The sequence below is a fragment of the Taudactylus pleione genome, unplaced genomic scaffold (assembly GCF_031769625.1).
Source record: "Taudactylus pleione unplaced genomic scaffold, aTauple2 ptg000347l, whole genome shotgun sequence".
Lineage (NCBI taxonomy): Eukaryota > Metazoa > Chordata > Amphibia > Anura > Myobatrachidae > Taudactylus > Taudactylus pleione.
This window is the reverse complement of record NW_028284748.1, coordinates 3360499-3384979: the sequence shown is the minus strand read 5'-3', so window position 1 is coordinate 3384979 and position 24481 is coordinate 3360499. Positions and strand designations below refer to the sequence as shown.

The window sequence follows — 24481 nt, the reverse complement described above, 5'->3', positions numbered from 1 at the left end:
CGCTCAGCACAAGAACTGCATCTCTCATCCCCGCGCATTACTTGCTCCCAGTTACGGTTACAGGACTTTCTGCGGGCTGCACCCACTCTATGGAATGCCTTACCACGCACAATAAGACTTACCTCTAGTCTTCAATCCTTCAAGCCTTCCCTGAAAACTCACCTCTTCAGACAAGCTTATCAGATTCCAGAACCACCCACATAACCTTCATAGCTTCCATATCTAATTACTTACAGTCTCACAGTCCACACACATTGTCTTTCTTTCACATACTCCTGACATTTGGCCTACATTTCTGTGTGACTGGATCATGCAGCCCACCAAGAAACTCTGCATTCTGGCCAGACCAATTTGCAATATATAGCACCTATCCTTGTGTATCAATGCCTATTTCCCTATAGATTGTAAGCTTGCAAGCAGGGTCCTCTGACCTCTATTTCTGTCTGTTATTACCCTGTTTTGTTCTATAGATGTTTCCAATTGTAAAGCGCAGCGGAATATGCTGCGCTATATATGAAACTGTTAATAAATAAATAAACAATAAAATATATCTAAGTAAAACGTTAACTAGGGGGGAGTTTAATTTAAGCTATATTGAAGAAGATCTGATGAGGATGATTTGGCCAGGAAAGCAGCACCCTCTCCGTCCATAACATATTCAGGCCAAGCCATCCATTTTCACTATCGGGGAGGAATCAGAAATAGAGTATGGCATAGATTCTGTCTCCATCAGAAAGTGAAAATGGACTTTATGAATCACTTTAATAATTGGAGGAGGATGAGGCTGTTTCCAAAATTGAGCTAACGCAGCACATGCTGCGATACAAATATGCACAAGTATATAACACTGATGTACTGGTACTGAGGCAGGATATACATGTAGCAAGTCCAAAGATGGAGAGGAAGATAGGGATAATCCTACGACCTTATGTACTAAAGAAAAAAATTCTAACCAGTAATTATGCAAAAGGGGGCAAGTCCAAAAGATATGATAAACACCACAATTGCACCAACAAATCTTAGAGCACTAATGCCAATAAGAGTGTAGTTTATCAGGGGTGAGATAAAGTCTATTTAATAATTTTACCTGCATCTCTGTGTTATTTAAACCTTGCAACATATGGAAAGAAGGTCGAATAAATTAATTGCCAATAAGAATCAGAAATGTGGTGACCCAAATCTGACTCCCATCTTAACCAAGCTGTGGATCTACACAAAAAACAGATTGCAGATGCACTATGCGATCATTACTGTTCATATTTAAATGTATTAAATCAGGGCTTGACAAATTTTTCTAAAATCTAGGAGCCAGGATGAAAGTGTAGGAGTCAGACCACCGCCCGCCCAAAAAAATTAAAGGAGTGAGTGAGGAGCACAGCGCTGTGTGTTATACATGCTATACTAGTCCAAAAAATGGTCACAGTTGAATGGATATAGTGACATGGGGCCCCTCACTGCTCTGCACAGCTCCCCTGGACCACATTTCACAACTTTTAATTTCACATAAAATAATGGTGCTAGAAAGTACAACAAAACCCCCTCCCCTCGTGGTCACACCACTATCCCTCTGAAGCTGCTCTTCAATCCCTGGCCACGCATAGACCCTACTACCAGAGGGCTCTGTGCAGCCGGAGATAGGAGACAGTAGACAGCCGGGACATACAGGAGGATCAGTGTAGACTGGGACAGACAGCAGGGATCAGAGCAGGCCAGGATGGAGAGAAATAGTCAGTGCAGGCCGGGACGGACATAGGCACAGCAGTCACCGCAGGCGACGCTCAGCACATGCACTCCTGTGCATGATATGAACACCACAATACTATAGGCACGAATCTCCGCTGGAGCTGATGAGGATCTGCTTCCTCCCTTACTGCAAAATCTAGTAGCCAGGCAGCAAAATCTGGTAGCCATATAAGATCAATATCTAACAACACATTGAAATTAGTAAGAGGCTAATATTAAGAATGACCTTACAGATAAAAAATATTAATCTATATCATTCAATGATGATCCCTGGATGGGCTCAAAATATAAATATCCCTTTATGACCTTATAGGGCAATCAAATAGTAATTTATCAATGTCACAAATAATTAAAAATTGATGGATTTGTGCATAGGTAAATTGGCCTTTGTAAAGGTATTTTACCTTCAAACTCCAATCCTGTAGAGTTGAGAGAATATTGGCCGGGGGGTTAGTGAACCCTAGTACCTGATTGGTTCTGCACTCAACCCGACCAGCGGGGAGCAACTTCTGTCTGTAGTGGGTGAGGAAAGTCCTGTGGCCAATATTATGCCCCTCTTACTACTGTTACCAGCTCCAGCTGTTGAACGAGTGGGGCAGGCTTTTGAATGATGGCCGCGTATGCGGATGTCCCATTTCTCACTTTGTGTGCCTCCATATAATAAGCGGTAGTCATGTCCGATCCACAGCTCGCCCACTGCTGAGCTCTTTTTGCATGAGGAGACGGGAGCGATGGGCACTTAAAGGTGACAGTGGCTGAGCGCTGTTAGCAGGCAGCCACCAAATCTCTCAATGACAGGTGGAAGCTGAATGAGCCGTGTCTATGGAATCAGGTAAGTGTAAATCACCTACACATTTTCAACGTCACATGGGCATCTTTTTCAAGGTGGATACTCTGTAGTCATATCCGATACTTAAATAGCGGTCTCAATTAGCCTGATGAACAGCTTAAATTCAATTAAGATAATTTGAGTTGAGTGTTATCATTTATAACTACTGGGAGAATTATAAAAGGAGAAAGCACCCATTATACGAATCAGACCTATAACTAACATCTCGTTCAAACCAAGTCTAATTACATAATCCTTTACAATCTAATTAATTTATATCCTTACTGGTATATGGAAATTTTCTAAAGAGTTTCTCAATTATTATTGTTATCAATGTTTCCTAGTGTTTTAATATTTGTATTCAGTGAACTCACATAAAACCATTAGGAAATAAGCCTTCCATACATGCATATATAAATGCACATACAGAGAATTGCACATACATATAAATATATACATATACACATGCATCCCTCTTCTCACATATATATACTATCTATGGTGATTTCATTCCAAAATTCCCTTCTTCCTATGTGATGCAATTATTATTATCTCAAATATATGGGATGCAATGTGTATGTATATCTACATAAAAAATATAAAAAAAGAGAGACCCATAAAGAGGTAGTTTTATAACGACTATTTGTTAGCATGTATATGTATAAATAAAAATATAATTTTTAAGAAAAAAATATATATAATAATAAAAATTATGAAATAAAAAATTAGATTGTATATAAATGAATACATAAATGAGGAATAAGAATTATAAACAAAAAGCCTGGGATAATATCTCAGAGATCAGACTATACCAATTACCAAATACAGAACTAGAGCCAATAAGTATACCTTTAACAAATATTGGGGGAGATGTACGAAGCCCAGAAGCGCTATCAGCGCACGTTATGTATGATCGGGGGTCTGGGCGGTAAATGACAGTGGTGCTATGCTGTCACAAGATAGCAGCGCTGATAGCCTGGGCTATGTACGAACGGTCAGATCGTCTGACCGTTCGGCCGGCTGTAGCTGTCGTTATCGACAGCTACAGCCTGGCACTAGCCTATACCCACAGCAGGGACAGCGCTGTCCCTGCTGGGGCTGCTGCCGGCTCCAGGCTGCATGCGGGGATCTCGCGATACTTGCGAGATCCCGCGCATGCTCAGTGGAGCCGGCCAGGACGGAGACACAGAGCATCAGCACTAGGCTGATGCGCTGCTGTCTCTAGCGGGTAGCACTGGAGGGGGGAGTTAACGCTCCCCCTCTCCGGCCGATGAGATGTTTATACATCTCATCGGTAGTGCTTCCTGCTTCGCCTCGGTAAAGAGGCGAAGCGGGAAGCGTTATAGCGGCACGTTAAGTGCCGCTATAATACATCTACCCCATTGAGTTTTTAAATCAGAAGGGATAAAACTGGCAGTGGAAAGGGGGTGAACAAGAGATCATAACAAAGGGGAGGGGGGAAGAGGAAAGGATATTGGTGTAGAGAGGATTCAGAAGATAGTATTCAGTTCTATGTGTTTGTTTAAACCATCTGGGAACAGACTATTGATATTAAAGATCCAAAAAATCTCCTGCTTACACAAAATCCTGTAACGATCCCCTTTTCTTAGTGTGGACGGAATAGCTTATAACTCTGTTACTTTCAGGGAATTAACTTGACCCCTATGTTTATCTACAAAATGCCTAGAGACACTATGTAGGAGATTCTTCTTCAGGATATTTCTCCTGTGTTCTAGAAATCTTTCATGGAGGCTTCTTATTGTTCTACCAACATATCTGATGTTTGCACAGCTACATGTAAGTAAATACAGCACATACTTACTGTTACAGTTGATAAACTGATTGTGAAGTTTTTTTCTGGTCCTTCAATGTTAGTTGTTTTTTTATTTGTATGTTGACATGTTCTACATCTATATGCCCCACATTTATGAAAACCTGCCGGTTTTATCGGTAGCCAATCTGATCCTGATTCTGCAGGTTTTGTCATTTCAGACCTAAGCATACTCCGTGTCAGTATGGTTTTTAGCGATATATTCCTTCTGTAAATTACAGTAGGTTTTTATGGAAGAATCTGTTTAAGGACTGAATCATATTTAAGCATATGATTATTTTTCTTTATAATTTGGTCAATCCTACCCAAGGATTCATTGTAGACAGAAACAAAGGCCAGATTCCTCTTCCTCTCTGGGAAGGAAATATCTCTATTCTTGGATTGCAGTAGTTGTGTCCTGTCCATACTGGCTACTTCTGTACATGCCTTTTCTAACAGTGTTGGAGGGTAACCCCTTTCCTTAAAACTCTCACACAGAATTCGTGCCTGTTCCAAATAGTCTATAAATTGTGAACAGTTACGTCTAATCTGCATTAGTTGTCCCTTGGGTATATTGGTCTTCCAGGGAAGATAATGGCAGCTCTGGAAGTGTAGGTAATTGTTAGAATTCACTTCCTTACAATAATTAATTGTAGTGATTTGATTATCAACTATTTGCAGGGTCAAATCTAGGAAATTAACACGGTCTCTGCTATAATTGTATGTGAATGAAAGATTAAAGTGATTGGAGTTGAGGGAATAAACAAAAACTAGGATGGGGAAGAAAGATCCCCATCCCAAATAATAAAAAGATCATCTATGTAACGGCCATAAAAAAACAGGTTCCCCCCGAATCCACCCCCCCACATGTGTTGGGACTCAAAGTCCCCCATGTAAAGGTTGGCAAAACTCGGGGTGAACCTGGTTCCCATGGCCGTCCCAAGCACCTGTAAGTAAAAAGTGTCAATAAAAATAAAATAATTGTAAGAATAAACCAAATAGCATTCAGAATAAACTTCTGATGTTGAACATGTAAGGTCCCATCCTTTAAAAGACATTTAGATACTGCATCTATCCCCAACTCATGGGGGATATGTGTGTATAACACTTTCACATCAAGTGTGAGAAAGGCATACTTTTCATTCCAATTAATTCCTTCTATTAGATTCAGGAAATGTGTTGTGTCTTTAAGGTGGGACCTTAGATGTGCAACATGAGGTTGAAGGAAAGAATCAACATATTATCACAAATTGGAAGTGAGGGAATTATCTCCAGAAATAATAGGACGCCCAGGTGGTGCGGTGAGGGATTTGTGAATTTTGGGTAAATAATAAAAGATGGGAGTGACCGGAAAAGGAACTAGTAGAAACCGATAGGTCTCCTTGGAGATAACACTTTGATCCATAGCTTTATTCAACATTAATTTAAAATCCTCCAGTAATTGAAATGAAGGATCCTGATCTAGTATTCGATAAAACTTTTTGTCATTTAATTGGTGTCGGGCTTCGGAGATATAGTCATTTCTATTAAGGACGTCTATACCTCCCCCTTTATTGGCTTCTTTTATTATTATGGAGCTATCCAAACTAAGGGCCTCATTCAGAGGCGGTCGGAGGATGCAAGCGGTCGCTCAGAAACTGGGCGGCCGCTTGCATCCTGACCGCCCGCCTCTGTTGCAGTCGTTAGGCTGTGGGTTAACACCCACAGCTCTAACAACCGCTCCGGTGATGGTCGCGATGGTCGGAGACCATCGCGACCATCGGGGCTTACGACGAGACCCTAGGGTAGGGTCTCCCTTGTCGTAAGCCCCGGAGAGCTTCTGGCTCTGTCTGAGCCGGAAGCTCTCCACTGACATCACTAGTGATGTCAGTGGGGCCTCCCCCAAACGGTAGGCGTTCCCATGGGAACGCCTCCGTTTGGGCTGCCACCCCCCCGGCCTGCCTTCCAAACGGGGCGAGCTGTCAATCAACATCGACAGTTCGCCCCCTTTAGATCGAGACACGCTACATTAATGTTCACATTTAAATTTATTACATATAATTTCAGAGGTAGTTAGCATATCAATGGCCAATGATATGGGCCTGCCCACCACCATCAAGGTCACCTCATTGAGCAAGGCCCTAACACTCTGGGGTTCAGATCTGGGATGCAGGGCATCCCAAAAGACAGCCCAGCCAAAGGCCTCCCCAGGGCGTCACACGAAAAAAAGGGTGACAGTGAAGTGTTAAAGTATCAGGTGTGTAAAAGTAGCTAATAAGTGTTAAAATAATAATAAAGGTAAAATATGTGTGAAAAAATACATGAAAAATAAACAAACATGAAGGTGATATACAAGTTGACTATGTATATTAAGTGGTGATGCAAGGTGTATTAAGGGTGTGCAGTCTAGAGCCCCTCCCTATACCCAAGCTGTGGATCTATCCGAAGAACATAGCCCAAGTAGAATTATACCAAAATGGAATGCCACCTCTAAAAAAAATAGGTGGGATAGGAGTACTTTAGGGGGTGGATGGATTACCCTATTTAAGCCTGTCAGTTTGTGAAACCAATGATGGATTTGCATATAATGTAGTAACTCTGTTGCAGGCAAAAAATAATGGGACTGTAAAAGAGAGAACAGGAGAATTTTACTACCTTTCATGAGGTCCCCTAATGTACGTATACCCTTGCAACAGCAAACATAAACATTAAGGTTAGAAATCAAATTAGCTATCGCTTTAATAGATAATTCAGGAGACGGGAGCAAAAAATCAGGGAATCGAGAAACTAACTTATCCCAAACTTGCAATGAAGCATTTATAGAAGGCAATAAAAAGGAAGTGGTTGGATGCACAGATTTGGGAATCTAGAGAAAATCTGTTAAAGGAAATCCTGGAGAACTATTTTGTTCTAGAGATACCCAACTAGCAACAGAAGAATGATTAAACCATTCTTCCTGGTGCAGGACTGAATCTGGCATGGCCAAACCCCCACGTTCTTTTGAGAGGATCATTCAAGATTGCACTAATTTTGTTGGATGGTTCTTCCAAAGGTATCGAGATAGTAAAGAAAAACACTTATCTAAATAATTGACAGGAAACATAAAAGGGATCATGTAAAATAAATGCATTCATTTTGGTAATAAAGACATCTTAAAAGCAGCCAAACGACCTAACCAAGATATCTCATAAGAAAGCCATGATCTAGTAAAGATGGACATGCATTCAAATGGGGCAGGTACATTAAAATTGAAAACTGATTTAGAGGATAGAGGAATATATATGCCAAGATAATGAATAGATGATGTACACCAGTTATATTGAAAAGTAGAACAGAGAGAGGTAACAACAGAGGTCCCACGGTTAATACAGTATGTAAAGCATCAGTTTTAGTCATATTTAACTTTTAGGGGGGTATTCAATTACAGGGCGAAAAATCTGAGGTCGGACTTTTCGCCATCATCGCTGCTTTTTCTGGGATAAAGTATCGGGCGCGTGGCCGCTTTATCCCAGTGTTCAATTAGGATCTGGCGAAAACGGGACCCGGCGGAAAGATAAGTATCGAAAGTCCATTCAGTTTTCAGGAAATCTTCCTCACCCCCCTAAAGATGTCCTGTCATGGGGGATCACTATGGGTACCCCCGATTTTGGGCTGCTGAAGGTAGTCAGGGTTTTTAATAGCAGAGGCAGGTGCATAAATGCAGCTTTAGAAGAAGGGGTGAAGAATAGCAATTATGTTTTTGTTTTCTTTTAAATAACTTGTCCCTTCAAATTTGGGGTACATGAAAATGGGTGCAAGCATATTTTTAAGTCCCTAAAGCCATTTTTTTCAATTCTTCAAAAATGCACATGCCGCTACCACCCGCATTCTAGAAAACACCTGCCGCATACATGGAAACCCCCCCCCCTGAATCAATTTTGCTAGTTTAAAACTTTGTTCCCAAATATTTTTTTTTTCACCCCCAATATTAAAGTACATTTTTTGGGGGTGTCCTGAGGATTTTTAAAGCCTGCACCCCTAAACCCCAATTCTGCACTTTTTTTCGCCAAAAGCTTTTCACACCGGCAAAAAATCTTTGAAATTGAATATGGGTATAATTGAAATAGGCAGACTTTTCGCCTCTAATTGAATATGGCCCATAGTAGGAAATGGAACTGTAAGCATCTAATACCGAATGGAGAGAGGGAGCGCAAGGGGTCTGTAAAAAAAAGGAGGACGTCATATGCAAAAGGCAGAGCTTATGTATCGCATCCCCAACCTTCACTCCAGGAAAGTCGGCATCAACCCGTAATTTAGCGGCAAGAGGTTCAATGGCTAAAACAAATATCAAAGGAGAAAGGGGGCACCCTTGAAGGGTACTATAATTAAAGGGGAAAGCGTCCAACAGAAAGCCATTACTATATAAAGCTAAAATCGATGTTAGAATACGGTCTACAAATCAAAACATGGAAAAAACAGCCTGCATGTATGACCATTGTAAATGGTCAAATGCTTTTTCAGCATAGAGAGATAGCAAGAGCATTCCAGAGTTGGAAGAGTTGATATGGTCAATAAGGTTAAATACTCCACGAGTGTTGTCAGAGCTTGTCTGCCGGACACAAACCCTACATGATCGGAGTGAATCAAGAAGGGGAGGAAAGGAGAAAGACGATTACAATTAACTTAGCGTATAGTTTCACATCTCCATTAAGGAGAGCAATAGGGCGATAATTCTGTCAAAAGGCAGGGTCTTTTCATGTCTTGGGTAAAGTCACAACTTCAACTTCTAGCATCTCCACAGGAAACAAACCCACATCATTAATACAACCATCAGGGATGGGAGCTTTCCCATGTGGGAGTGAACTAATTGCCACTGCTACCTCTGTTTGGAACCATGGGGCATTTAATTCCACTAATTGATCATCCGTCAAGGAAGGGAGACCCACATCAGATAGAAAGGAATTATGCTGTATTAGTACCTGTGGAGGAAAAAATATGTTTAATTCTGTGTCTGGCTTGCTGTGTACGGAGTTTATGTGCTAAAAGCTACCTAGCACGATTACCCATAAAATAGAATTTCTGACATAATTATTTAATGCCACTTGGTATGGGCCATAAGAAGTTTTTGAAGTGGACTCCTAGTAGCAGATAATTCTCTGGAAAGCAGCAACTTATTGCGGTTCTCCAGATCACTAGGTTTAGCTTCCAAATCTGCCTGTAGTTGAATTTTCTGGCATTTAAGTCTAGCACCTGCCTGAATAGCAGAACCTTGTACAACAGCTTTGAGGGCACACCAAAATGTAAAAACAGAAGTATCTGGCAAACGCAGAATTTCCATAGGGGGGTTTCCAAATGCTTAATTTTAGAGAGAGTGTGGCCTGTGAATGAAGAGGGCAGAATTAGTACTTAACCAGCTTTAATAAGTGTCATACAAAGTGTATTGTGTGTAATAATTCCAGCATATACAGGACCAGTGATCACAATAAGCCATTAGATGCGCCAGGAGGCCATCCTGCCTGAAATGAATGTAATTATTTTAGATGTAGACACCATTCCAGACTATTGGAGCAAGTATGGGAGCCTGGAAGAGCAGTAGAAGAACCTAGCACGCCCTGGACATATATGTACATATTGGGCTCTATAGCAGTGCATCCCTAACAGTGCATGTTTTCCAGATCTTCTAGTTGATGCACAGGTTATTTATTACTAGCTGATACATTTTAAAAGATCCACAGGTGGTGCTAATTATTTCATTTGTGATACTGAGAAGAACATGCAGCACTAGTAACAATCTATTATATTACTATTTCTATTGTGGTCATGGTGTGGGTTGGAGAGGGGGGTTTCCAGGCAGACAGAAACCCCCCCTGTATTTGCCTATGTATCAGATGGAATATTAGACTCCAAATAAGACTTTATGCTATCTGCCATATGTTGTTTAACGACAGGGTCTAAAGGAAGATGGGGAGAGAGTCTCCAAGGGCGAGGGGGTAAAAATTAACTAACTAGGTTCCATTTCCACAATAATGGAGCGTGGTCAGATCACGTAATGGGTAAAATATCTATGGAACGAGAGTGTTGTAATGTCCATTTATCTGTCAATAAAAGGTCTATGTGGGAATACGAATTGTGTACAGGGGAAAAATCAGTATAATCCCATCCAGAAGGATTCTCAATCCCCCAAACATCGTCTTAATTAGTCCAGTACATGCCATTTTTGGGGTAAAAAAAAATTTGTCCTCAAATTACGCCACAATTAACTTTTTTGTTAGTTTAGGCACCCCAAATTTAATTACAATATTTTTTTTTATTTTTTTCATTGAAAAATAAAGGTGTCCCCAGAGTACCCCAAAATCACCCTTTTACCTACTTTTTTTTTGCATTTTTCTTTTAATTCGTTTGAGATTAAACTTTTCTAAAAACAAAACAAAAAAACCCCATCAGTTATTTGACACCTTTTAAAAACATACAGTACCTTCCTAATGCCCACAAACAGCCTTCTATACGGTCCTGCTTATGAAATTATCCATTTTGGGAGGGTCCAGGATGGTGTCCCCACATTTTCATGCACTCATTTGGCAGTCAGTTCGCACCCCTCCGCTGCGAGTAGTGCGACTAGGTATTTTTAATTGGATTATAGAAATCTCAGGAGCGCTCTTTGATGCGAAGTCTGTGAGTTTCAAGAAACAAACTCGCTACTTGCAATTTGCACCTAATTGGATTGACCCCTTACTATATTGCAAACCACTGTTTATTAATTTCTTTATGCAAACAACACAGTAAAAGTTCACAAACATTGCACCAATAACAAACAAGAATTATTATTAAAAATTATTTCTGGGTAAAATGATTTAATTACTTTGTGAATAGTGCATTGTTATGGATGCGGTGTTTGGTTGACATATGGGAATCAGTGGGTGGTGATTGGTATTTGGTAGGTATTGTATGGGAAGACTTATATTAGAAAAAAATATATATATATATTTAATCTCTCTAGTTTTAAACGTTTATGATATCAAGGGACATATAAGAAGGCTGACTAGCAAGTTAATGGGACAGACTGGTAAAAGCAGAGAAGACAGAGGGAGACTGGTAATCAATTGCCATTGACGATTGAGTCAGAGCAGGAGGCTCTGGTAATGTGTACAGCAGTGATGCCTGATGGCACCCTTCTCTGTTGGTCCTGCCATGGTGCCCAGGGCATGTTCCCCACTTGACCTCACTAGATTTGCCACTGTTCTTATCCTTATTCTGCCAATACATTTCTTTTCAAGACATTATCAGTGAGTGAAATAAGAAATTAACAACTGTAATGGGTAACATGATAGTTCTTTATGGTTGATCTACATAAGGCCCATACTTACTCTGCAGCCCTATAACACTTTTGTTTCCAGATCTATCTATAAAACAGTAATTATTATTAAACTGCAGTCCTGTACAATATTTGTTTACTTTCAGCTGTCCATAAACATGATCAACACCAAAGGCATAATTGATTCTATAAAGATATGTACAGACTTGCCCTTTACAAGCATTCATCACGTTTGGGCAATTACTGTAGCTCTGTCACTTGTGGTGATTCCAACTATTTTATGCTGCGAAAAGACAGCATAGCTATAAACAAGAGTTTCAGTTTAGTTACTTAGGTGCCGCAATTATTAAGTCTGTCAGAGTTTGGTACATAGGGGTCACACCATAGTCTGTATAGATAATAATGGGGACTGCAGTATGATAAATAGGCCTCTTAAAAAAATATCTTCAACATATAAAGCAATGTCTCGGTTTCACATAAGTAGTTAGTTAAAGTCAGTTCTAGAAAACTTAAGGTGCATATCCACTACACAAGAGTACAAACATTGTAATTGTTCAATCGTTCATCATCCTGTGCAGTGGAAAATGTGCCCACACTGAACGATATGTTGGACAGTGCAGGCACCCTCCCTCATCCCCGAACATGCGCAACCTAACTATCTCGTCAGGTTGGCCTGCATGTTCAGGTGATGACAAATGCCGACAACGACCAGCGGGAGCATGCGTCGCTTGTCGTTGCCACCATTTTACTGCACAATTAATGAACGATCAAATGATAACGATATCGTAATCGTTCAATCACTAATTTTTCTCGTCTAGTGGATACGCGGCTTTAGTTGAATAGTGACTTGGCTACAATCATGTTGCACTTATTCATCTGAAGATGGCAACAGATAAGTACTTAACATTTAGCAATGAGAAGATATGAGGTGAAACTGCTTTTATGTATGCAAGAAAAACCTGAGCTGCCATGTGTACTGTAGTAATGTGCTTTTAAAATCCTCTTGGTGTTGTTTATTCACATGCTCTGTGTCAATACGACTAATGTGATATTATCCCTGTCATGGTAGGAAAGTGCAAAGGGTTTAGAATAATCAGGTTATCCTAACTTTGAGAAAGTTGCCTATGAAAATAACCTTGCTGGCAATATCAGAATTTTAAAAACATAATACCTCCTCAATACCAAACATATAAATATTGGATAAGTAGGTGCCACAGATGAACCCATGGCATAGCCTTTGGTTTGAAGATAGTATTCATTATCAAAGTAGACATTTTTTTTTGTAAGAAGTAATTCTAATAATGACAATAGTAACTCTGTATGTATATGGTTAAACGACCCCTTATTTTCCAATAATTTTTTAAACAATAGCATATCCTCACTATGGGGAATAACAGTATAGAGGCTCGTGACATCTGCTGTCACAAGCCAAACATCATCTGGAAGGTTATTCAGACCCTTAAGATCATTTAATAACATTGTGTCCAACAACAAATTCTATACTATCTTAAAACCAAAGGCTGTGCCATGGGTTCATCTGTGGCACTACTTATGCCAATATTTATGCAAGGTTATTTTCTATAAGAGATATATAGACAACCTGCTGTTGTTGTGGTGTGGGTCTAAGGAAGAACTGGAGTATATTTTTGAGAAACATGATGCTACTGAGTGTCCAGTTAAATTTACATATAAAATGCATCAAAGCAATATAGAGTTTTTGGATGTTAATATCAATCTTGATCAAACCAGCGTTAATACTACAGTATTTAATAAAGTAACAGATCGCAATACCATTTTGCATGCTAATAGTTGCCATCCCCATATTATGAAGCTTGGTATTCCCTTTTCACAAATGATACGGATACGGCGCATTAACAGTTCTATAAAGAAGGCGGAGTCTTACAGATCAATATTCTAATTGACCGTTTTATTGATAGAGGCTATGCCCGTAAATATCTGAACATTTTGAAACATATGGTTTTATTGCTAGCTCAGGAGGAGCTGTTGAGTAAAGGACAACAGATTGTAGCTACACGTAAATTCCCTTGGGTTATGCAATTTAATGTAACATCTCCTAATTATAATAAGATTGCCAAAAAACATTGGAATCTGATCCAGACAGACAAGGATCTTGGCTTGTCAGACTGTGATCTGATGCCTTGTTATTCCAGATCCAGGAATCTGCATGACCTTTTGGTCAAAGCAGATATTTCAGACTGTGGTAAAGTACCTCGGGCTAAACATTTCTTAGAAAAAAAACAGGTTGCTATAAATGTGTGTGACCTGTAGATTCCTTTTAACGGGCAATACTTTTTATCAGCAACATTCCGGGAAACAACTAAATATACGTTACCACCTCACATGTGTAACCTTTGTGGTATATCAAATCTTATGCCCTTGTGGCCTTACATATATTGGTAAGACCACGAGGAAATTCAAAGAGCGGATGGGGGCACATCGTTCCACTATACGTTCTACTATATTGAACAAAATAAGTGATCAGCCTGTGGCACGCCACTTCATTGAGGCAGGACACAATTTAGCTAGCCTGCGGTACAGAATGATTGATTGGGTCCCCCCTTTATGTAGAGGGGGTGATAGGAACAAGCTCCTTCTTAGAAGGGAAGCATTCTGGGTACACTTTTTGGACGTTATTGCACAGAGGGGTCTTAATGAGGTACTCCCACTTACTGTGCTATCAGCCTAATTAGTATGGGTTGTATCTTTGTTTTATATATGTGTTATATGGGGTTGTTTAAACCATCATTATGTATTTTTTGCTACAGCGCTTTCTATGCACCCGTTTTAAAGTGCATTGATACTTATGTTTAATTGTAATGTTACTGTCTTGTACCCTCTGTTGCTCTGTGTTGCTATTTTGTACCATATGTTGCCTTGGTGATATGATGCACTGACATGCATTGCATTGGTACGTGCTGACATCATCTTAGCGTGACTGCCTGTGTCGTCGGCAGTACACGCTGATCCACGTGGGTGATGAGGGTATAAGGTAAGAGTTGCTGTGCATGTTTGTATTACTTCCTGACGAAAATCTTTTAATTGAAACTTTGAAGCTCCTTCCTGTGTGGGCTGTGTTTTCTTTGAAGCGCCATGAGTGCCGCACCTCTGTCCTACTGTTTATGCTTTCTTGCATTGTGGAGGCACCGAGCTAAAGTTTTGCTATAGAGGAGTGCCGGATCCATTGACTATATATATATATATATATATATATATATATATATATATCAGCTACATAATGGGAGTAAGGAGCAATCAGGGAGATTACTAGACTCTTCAGGAAGACAGGGAAATTGCTACTATGTCAGGGAGTCTCCCTGACAATCAGGGGGAGTTGGCAAGTATGAAGTAAGGATCTCATTCAGACCCGTTCACTAGAGGTGTTCACTCGCTCGATGCGTATGCAAATTTGGGAAGGCAGACGATCGCACAGCAAAGCATTAGAACGCCCACTATGTCTTGGCATGCGATCGCATTGTGTATGCAGATGCCCACCAGCTTGTCTTAAGATGCCCACTTGCGCATGTCATCTCCAGGAAGTGTATGGTACCATCGAGTACCATCGGATGCGATCGCAGCGCTTGTGGCTGGCCATACCCTACCATAAGCACTGCAAGCGCTACAGTGTAAAATCCAGCCAGGTGACGTGTACTATGACGCTGTCTCAATTATACACACCTCTGAAACGGTGTTGAGACGCTCAGGCATGCCTGCATTCGCACCTCCACTCCCCCGTTTCTAGCGGCCAGCCCCTGTCACCACCCATAAACGGCTTCTCCTGTCAGTCACTCTGCTGGGCAGGTTATGCGCAGCGAGCGAACACTTCCCGATCTATCACAGTGGTTCGCGCGCGCGCATTGTGATGCGTACGCATGTGCACAATGCGAAAATCATCTGGCTACGAGCGAACGCATCCTAGCGAGTGGGTCTCAATCAGGTCCTCAATGCAAACAGAAGATCTGGGGCCTTGTTAGAAACTATTGTTATGTGATTAAGGGGGAGATTTAATAAAGCTTGGAGAGAGTTAAAATTGGAGATAAATAGCACCAACCAATCAGCTTTTAACTTTCACTTCACAGGCTGAGTTTGTAAAATAACAGTTAAGAGCTGATTGGTTGGTGCTATTTATCTCCAATTTTATCTCTCTCCAAGCTTTATTAAATCTCCCCCTAAGTATTAGAGGAAAGATAGTCAAAAATACATTATTATCAGCTCAAAGTGTGCGTATACCTGTTTCTAAAGGGTGTATTAAATGTACCATTGTTTAGATTAATAGTTCCTTGCTATAGCAAGTCCTGAATCAATGGTGTTATGCAAACTTCAGCTTTGAGCCTTAATGGGTTCTTGCTGCTTCCTGGAAGAAGCAGTAAGTTGTTTTATAGTAGCTGTAAGAATTTGTTCTACCTCATTTGCACTTGCAACCATATTTTAAGAAGTACCTGAGCTAAGTGCTATGACACAGTGGTTAGCATTGCTGTCTCACAGTGCTGGGGTCATTAATTTAATTCCTGACAAGGGCCCCTTCTGTGTGGAGATTATATGTGGTTTTCCTCCGGTATTCCAGTTTTCTCCCACATCCCAAATGTACCGGTAGGTTCACTGATTGCTGATCGAAAATGTACATGTGTACGTATATATTCTTGTGTATGACCTATGGTATCCTTTGTTCTCTCGCAGTACATATTTGGATACCACCAGCATACTTGCCTACTCAGAATGGTTGGGCGGCTCTCAAATCTCGAGTGGTTCTCCCAGCCACCCGGAAAAGCATTAGTCTCCTGGTGCTGCACCGCTCCTACCAAACTGGGCAGACCAGGCGGTCGATGAGCGATTTGCACTGAATTGTGTCATCATAGCCACACCCCTGCTCTACAGTGCTGGCAATCTCTGCATTGTATAATGGGAGGCAAGGCCACAATGACACAATCACCTCATCATGCCCTCTGCACTGCACACCTATGCTGCACCACCTCCCCCGCAGGGGCGTATCTACAATGGGTGCAGAGTGTGCGGAGCATACAGACCCAGGGGGGCCCACACCGCACACCCTGCACCCATATTCAGAGCCGTAACTAGAAGTTTTGGTGCCCTGTGCCAAAGAGATCATTGCCCTCCCCCCATTTTTTAAATAGGAACTTAAGTGCACCTGAAGAAGGGCCATGGCTTCATGGGGAAGGGCCATGGAAGATATAGGGGTACTCTTGGGGCAGCCAGGAGATGCTGGGATGCTGGAGATAAAAGAAGAGGAAGCTACAAGTGAGAATGATAATAAACAGGAAAATTGAGAGTCCCAAACATCTCCCCCTGACCTGCGGTGCCCTGTGCCATGGCACAGGTCGCACTACCCTAGTTATAACCCTGCCCATATTTTTAATACTTAACTTTCCCAAGTCCCATGTTGGCGGTATCAGCGCTGTAAATATCGCCTGGAAAAAGCTGATCCAGGACATGCTTGTGTAGTTCCTCATCACCTGGAGTTCCATAAATTGCCCACACCTCTGCTTAACTGTGTATGGTAAATGAAGAAGATGGAAACATTTTGTCAATTATATCAAAGTACTGTAATTATGTTATAAGTTAAGAAATAGTTTTAGAAAATATACCATCAAATTGTGTAACCATTTCTGTACAATAAAACATAAAAGAAAATAAACTTTCACAGAAAGTAGGGTAGAATATGCTAATATTGTAGCAATGTTATTTAACTGGTATATTAACTTGTTTCTAAGTGAAAAGTATTTGTGTTACCCTACAGCTTTCAGTCGTGCTCCAATTCCTATGGCAGTTGTTAGGAGGGAACTGTCGTGCGAGAGCTACCCAATAGAGTTGCGTTGTCCAGGGACTGATGTTATCATGATTGAAAGTGCCAACTATGGAAGAACAGATGATAAAATTTGTGACTCTGACCCAGCTCAGATGGAGAATATTCGGTGTTATCTTCCAGATGCCTATAAGATTATGTCCCAGAGGTAAATTTCTGCTGTTGTCTTACACTTATGTTTTTTAGTGTATCACAGTTGTCTTTCCTTTTGAATTATTTTACTGTAAATGTCAAGTTCCCACTCCCTCTAATGTACACAGCCAGCCCCCATTTTCTATAATATACGCTACCAGTCCCCACTCTATCTAATATGCATTGTCAGTCTGGCATATACATTGTCAATCCAAACTGCACCTAATCTTCACTGTTACAATTAGTAGGAAAGAGAGGAGTCTACTCTTAACATGAAAATGTCCTCCTACTTGGAGCTTTTAAAGCACTACTGTTACTTAAACATAAAGAAACATGGCATAGTAAGTACAGCCACCTCACGTGCAGAAGGTCCCTACAGTATATCAGCAGAGGTAGGGGGAGCCAGGGGAGACATCCTTCTTTATAAGTTCCATTTCCTTCCTCCTAAATAATACAACTATGGGATCCTACTTTCATTCCCTAGTTGGAGATGCAGGAACTGTCACTGCAGAGGGCTCTCAGGGGTTTATTTATCAAGCAGTGAAAAACTTAGTGAAGCGGACAAGTGGAGAAGTTGCCCATGGCAACCAATCAGCTCCTAATTATTATTTTATAGACTGTACTTAATAAATGTTACTTCAAAGCTGATTGGTTTCTGACTCAAAGTGCACTGAAGTCAGTAAGTAGAATACTTGTACTGTAACTACAGCATTTCTAATATTGTTTCATATACTGTAGTCTTGCCAATTATTTTATGTGATAAGCTTATGTTTTACACTCTACTAGTTAAGTCTACTCTGCACTGTGTAGATCTGCATTAGTTTGCCTATGTCTGGCTACCTTTTACCATGTGACAGGTCAAAAGGTTGAATCCTCCATTTTAGCACTGCAGTATCTGTGTGGTTAGGACTAGACTATACAAGGCTGATGGACCTGTGATGTCACACCCACGTGACCCGGCCTGAAAGGGGGAGGGGCGAGGATGCTAACGGGGGACCAAAAGTGTCCCCTCGCGGGCTCGCTGCGCTCGCCACAAATATTTATTCCCCCTCTATGCCCTAGTGGTTGGTAACGTCCTTTCTCCTGCAGCGATCACGTGGTGGATACATCACAGAGGTCCTTTCTCCAACTAGGATATAGCAGTAACCGTATCTGTGTTTTACATGCTAACAGGCTGTGTAATCTTCTGAACCCACAAGGCTAATATCTTCTTACCGCTTGCACATACACATGTGCAGTTTATTCTCTTATTTTGTTATCACAAGTACAGTGACCTACTCTGCAGAAACACAATTATATTATATGGACAATCATTTTGGTCTATGTTAATAAATGTACAAAGTCCCAGAAAACTCATTGTCTGTGGATTAAGAGATGATCTTGGTTTAGCTATCTGAATAGTAACACACTGCTTACGTGTAATGAGGGTCAGAATAATACTGCAGTGCAGATCAGAAGCAACAGATTTGGAGGCAGGAGGGACAGCCAATGGCATCTTAGAGAGAAAAAAAGAGGCGGATCATGAGCAGAAAATGAGGCACGTGGCACTAGCGAGATCACCAACCTCTCTACAGCCCCAGTCAATGTAAGAAAGAAAATTACATCTCCAGACACTATATTTCCAGGATTACTGACAGACCAGACTCCGGACAGATGTCCAGATTTCTGGAAAGTCCGGAGTATTCCTAGATGGGTGGTAACCCTACTTGTCTCTATAGGCCACTAAAGTAATGATGGGTTCTTTGGGAGAAATTTTAACCTGTCTATTGACTTCAAGAAATCCAATAGATTGGTAGTGATTTTCTTGACACTGGAAGACAGGGGTACAAATGTGTGAGAGTCCAGAAGAATTTTGGTGATGTGACAGGCCTGTGTTGGTGCAGTAGAGATTAACAGGGAATATATCAAATATTCTAAAATATAATTATGGTGATAATCAGCAACTTGCAATAAATCTGTCTGTTTTATGGGGCCTTATGTAATAGCCTGTGAGATGCAGACACAGACATGATTCTAACAATTTAGCCCATAATTTTTAAGTGGCAATGATTTCAAAGGTAAAACCAGGTTGGTTCTGCCTTATAAAATATTACCGCTTTAAATTAAACACCATTTAAAAGAATCATGCCCATGTCTGCTTCTTGCAGGCTATTACATAAGGCCTATAGTATCCATATCATATATCATATAATTAAGGTATAGTCATATATACAGTACAACAACTAAAAAGGTCTATAAAGTTAGTGTGATAGTATAAGCTAACACTGCCACCCTATATTGTTTTGACAATAATAAACCCTTCTAGCTAGTTTTATACTGCAGAATAAGGAATCACTATTACAGTCTTTGAAGTCTCACAGTCCTAACCTAGGTTATAACCATGGTGGTGCACAATCCTTTCTCTGTCGATTACTTCTGACTAGATTGTTAGTTGTTAATTGCATTTAGTTCTGGTTTTAATTTAACTGCACAAAACTACTGTCTGCTTATCGGAGCTACTGCCACCTCACGCAGCTACCATTCTCCCCTCCTTGATGGGCTATCAGATGCTGAGAGGGAGAGCTTGGGGCTGCCTCTCCTCTTTGACAGCTGTACCTCCAGGTCTGCCTTCCTAACTGGAACAAGTCACAGAGGGGGGCCGGTTTTGGTTCTCTGCTCTGTAATCGGGAAGCCGGCGGACCTAATCCCAACAGCTGGCTTCCCGACTGTCATATCCCGGCAAGTGTCTAATGACAGGCGGCGAAATCCTGACGCCTCTCATTAGACATACGCCGGGAGCGGATAGCTGCGCGGGGGGGGAGGGTTAGGTTTAGGGTTCCCCCCTGGGAGGTCAGGTTTAGGCTAGGGGAAGGGGGGGTTAGCGTTAGGTGCCCCCGGGGGGGCTTAGGAATAGGCACCCCCGAGGGGGATTTAGGGTTAGGCACCCCCCCGGGGGATTTAGGCTTAGGCGGCAGGGAAGGGGGGGTTAGGTTTAGGCACTGGGGGGGAGGTTATGGTTAGGCACCCCTAAGGGAGGGTTAGGGGGTAGAAAAAGGTTAGTATATACTTATCTTGGATGATTCGGGTTTCCTCCTCTGCCGCTGTCTGGATTCCAACCGCCGGGCATGGGTCCAGTGGTAAATCATACCGATTCCTCCTCAACATGGGGTGCACCCAGGTTCTGGGGTACCACAGAATCACTTACTTTCGGATGTTGTATGTAGCTGCTGGGGCAACTGTTTGCTTTTGACTGTGGTTGATTCCATCTCACCACTTGCTTTGGGTCAGTTCAGGAATGTAGGGTAGCAGGAACTTTGAGACAGGGCTCCGGTTTTAACACTTATTAGGATTCCATTATTAAATACTGTATGGATCACAGGATTTCAGGAGACAAAGGCAACTTATTATTTATTTATTCACATTTACTCATACAGTGCCAGCATATTCTGTTGCTCTTTGCATCTTGCAGGAAAAGAGCAGAGTTATTAACCCATTAACTGGCTAAATATATTTTTCAATAACCATCTCAGAAATGTATGGGGTTTTTTTAATGATTGAATTAGGGGCCTGATTCAGAGATGGACGTTAATGCGATTGCAGCTGCGTTTTCATAAGCAGCACAGCTGTGAAAATATGCTAATGTTTGCAAAGATCACCTGAGCTGAAAGACACCCACTGCTGCCTTCTTACTTACGTGTGCCGACTCATACCTGTGTAAATATCGGTACCATCGATGCATCGGCGGCCATCTTGCCTTTGCAACAGGTTTGAGCAGCCACAGACTTGAGTGCTTTCCTCTCTTGCAGAGGGCTCTCATGCTGCGTATGCACTCACGGTGGCTAATTTATGCACACCATTGTAAAGGCATTCAAACAGACAGACACGTCTGCATTTTTCTGACCACTACCCGCTACCACCACCAAACACTGACAGCCTGTCACTTACTTTGCAATCGATTTCACTGTACGTCCAAAATCACAGTGCGGTCACTGCGCATGCACAGTGTGACATACACATACGCGATGTCAAACAATCGCTTGATTTGTGTGTTTTCGCCATTGCGTCAATCTCTGAATTAGGCCCTAGGTCAATAACATCTATTTAAAACTTAACCAACACAATTGCATTTAAAAATAATATATATATATTTTTTTTAAACATTAACATTAACCACTTAACTGTAATGTGATAAAAAAAAACCTGACAATTGGAGTCACAGCTGCCTGAAGCTGCGCCAGGGACACAGCAGCAACTGTGGCTAACAGGAGCCTCAGCTGCTGCTTCTATTGAAATCACAGCTGCCCTGCAGCAGCACTGGGAGGGGCTGTCGCTGGCTGCCCAGGGACATAGCAGCAGCCGCGGCTACCAGGAGCCATGGCTGCCGCTTTTGTTGAAGTCACCCCTGCCTGCAGCCGTGCCAGGAGAGGGGTGCTGCCTGGTGCCCAATCACTGTGGCCAGCAGTTATCTAATGCGACCATGCCAGGCAAGTGATTAATATTGATCTTTTAAATATCGACCAACTATTTATTGGAACATTGATCATCCAAACATCGTGACTTTGCAACTTTGAAGCTGCCGGGTATACACTAAGGGGCTGGGGGCCGCTCGACTTACATTTCCCTGGTGGCTGCTCCTCTTTGCAGCTGGGGGGTGTTGCAGGAAGCCAGACCAGCAATGGGTGGGTGATGCCAGGTGCCCACTTAGCAGTGATCGGCTGCACAGTGGACACTGAGGGAGGGTGCAAGATGCAAAGGGGCTGGCAGGTCCCTCTGAGATTGGCAGTTTCTGGAAGATTACATTCCAGCAGCCATCCACTGGGCATTTCTGACTGGTTGCATCGGATGGGAAAGCCCAGCCTGGCATGGTCCCATCTGATGCAACCACACCAGGCAAGTGGTTAAAAGAAGTAGTGTTTATTGCACAATGGTTGCTCTTAAAAGAACAATTACATCTCAGTTATAGGTAGTGATGATGCACACACAGATGGAATACACAAAATACTCTTTGCATATACTCTCTGCATAAATGTCAAAATAAGTTTCCATCCTTACCATGAATTCATGTAGGCATTTGAAATCCTAATGGATAAATGTGAGCAGGTTTGTCTAGGAGAACGGGGTAGAATGCACAGACCCATTTAATCAGGACTAGTTTTGACTGGACCAATGGACAGGGACTTTTTCAGTTTATTTACCCCTTTTGTATGCAGAAAAGTATTTAATATAACATTACATTTTAAGTATCAGACAATAGTAAGACCCTAGCAGATTATCTTCTTCCCATCTATAACCATATAATAATTACAAATATAATAAAGACACAGAGACATAAGTATAGCGACAATACGGTGCTTTATTAATTATGAAACTGGTGTTAGATGTACAGTAGTAAGCATCACAGGTCCAAAGTTACTACTACTACTAGTCAAACAAATCAAAAAATGGGGTTATAATTATTTCCCCTGTGCTAATAACACATGTACCTATAGGTCAAGCTCCCCCTTTCCTCATTATTCCACTATAGATCCCTAGAATAATGGTATAATGACCCGGCAAGTACACTTCAAACCCAGTAGAACCTGCTGCACCCATAATCAGCTGCAACTTTCACTTAACAGCAGTAGAGCAGCCAAACAATTTAACCCATTAAATTATTGCAAAAAGGAGACCCAGACCTGCAAATTCTGCTTCAACAATGGTGCTTGCCCATACTTTGGATTGTCCAGTAAAGAAGCGCGGAGTATAACGTGCCAATGATTCTCTCCAGTGACCCCCACGAGGAGGTATGGACGCCCAACACGCAGGTCGCAGCCCTCGGTCCGGGTTCCCTCATACAGGTAATGGTATAAATTGGTATGTGGAATTAGTGTGTCGGGAGGGAAGATGTACAAGAGCGGTTGACAGTCCAGGTCAGAACAAGCCGAGCTGCACAGTAGTAGGCATGAGACAAAATCAGGTCAGGGAGAATAGCTGAGGTCAGAAACAGTGAACAGACAAGGGACACAGATCAAGTACACAGGAGCAAGGTATGAGCCTATACTCTGGCACTCGATTGTTCTCAGAGACCTCCTTATATAGGCTAGAAGTTCAAAATCCACGGCCGCCTGTGTTCCGTACCTATTGCAGGAGATGAAAGTAAAGAGCCAGCGCCAAGGCTGTCAGCAGCAGATGCCGAGACTGCACGGTATCTGCCTGCTGTCAGCCAGGTTCCCAGTGACACCGGTCCCGGTAAGTGGTGGCCGGTGTCCAGCGCACTGCGACATCAGTCCCCCCTCTAGGGGTGGGCACTGAACTCCCCACAAGTGGCTTGTCAGGAAATTTTCAGTGTAACTTCTGAAGAAACCGGGCAGAATGAACATCCAAAGCCTTAACCCCACAGCGCTCCTCCAGTCTACCAGAAATTGAACAGATCCTCTAGAAATCCTGGAGTCCAAGATCTGACTCACCTTGTAATCCAAATTAAGGGGAAAAGGGAGGGGGACCACTGCACTAACTAATACTGATGAGACCCCAATCTTGACCGATAATGCTCACTTTAAGGTCAGGGGATGCTCTGGGGATGCTTTAAGGTCTGGGGGACAAAATATGAAGGATCCCAAATCAATATTCCAAAAGAGTTGGAAAGAAGAAGAATGTCCTCTGTGGGTGCACAATAGCAATATAGATACAATAAAATATAACCTTTATTTATATATATTAAAACTTACTCCAGTGAAATATTGTTAAAATGATATAGATTTGAAAGATAGTGAACAAAGTTTGAAAGTGAAAATAAAATGCAAAGACACTCACTCACTAACTGCTGTATATCAAGACAATAATAAACTGTATTGAATTATTGAGTATCCATGTCTCTTGTTCTTAGTGATTTGATAGAAT

At 41.7% G+C, this 24481-nt stretch overlaps 1 protein-coding gene across 2 annotated transcripts in view; it reads left to right on the top strand.

Moving 5' to 3' along the window:
• LOC148508762 (adhesion G protein-coupled receptor L3-like) overlaps positions 1-24481 on the top strand; it is a 568558-nt gene that overhangs the window by 410002 nt on the left and 134075 nt on the right. For both annotated transcript variants that reach the window (XM_088444099.1, XM_088444100.1), the window contains exon 3: positions 17426-17639. In XM_088444099.1, the coding sequence (XP_088300225.1) occupies positions 17426-17639 (214 nt within the window). The remainder of the gene's footprint in view (positions 1-17425; positions 17640-24481) is intronic.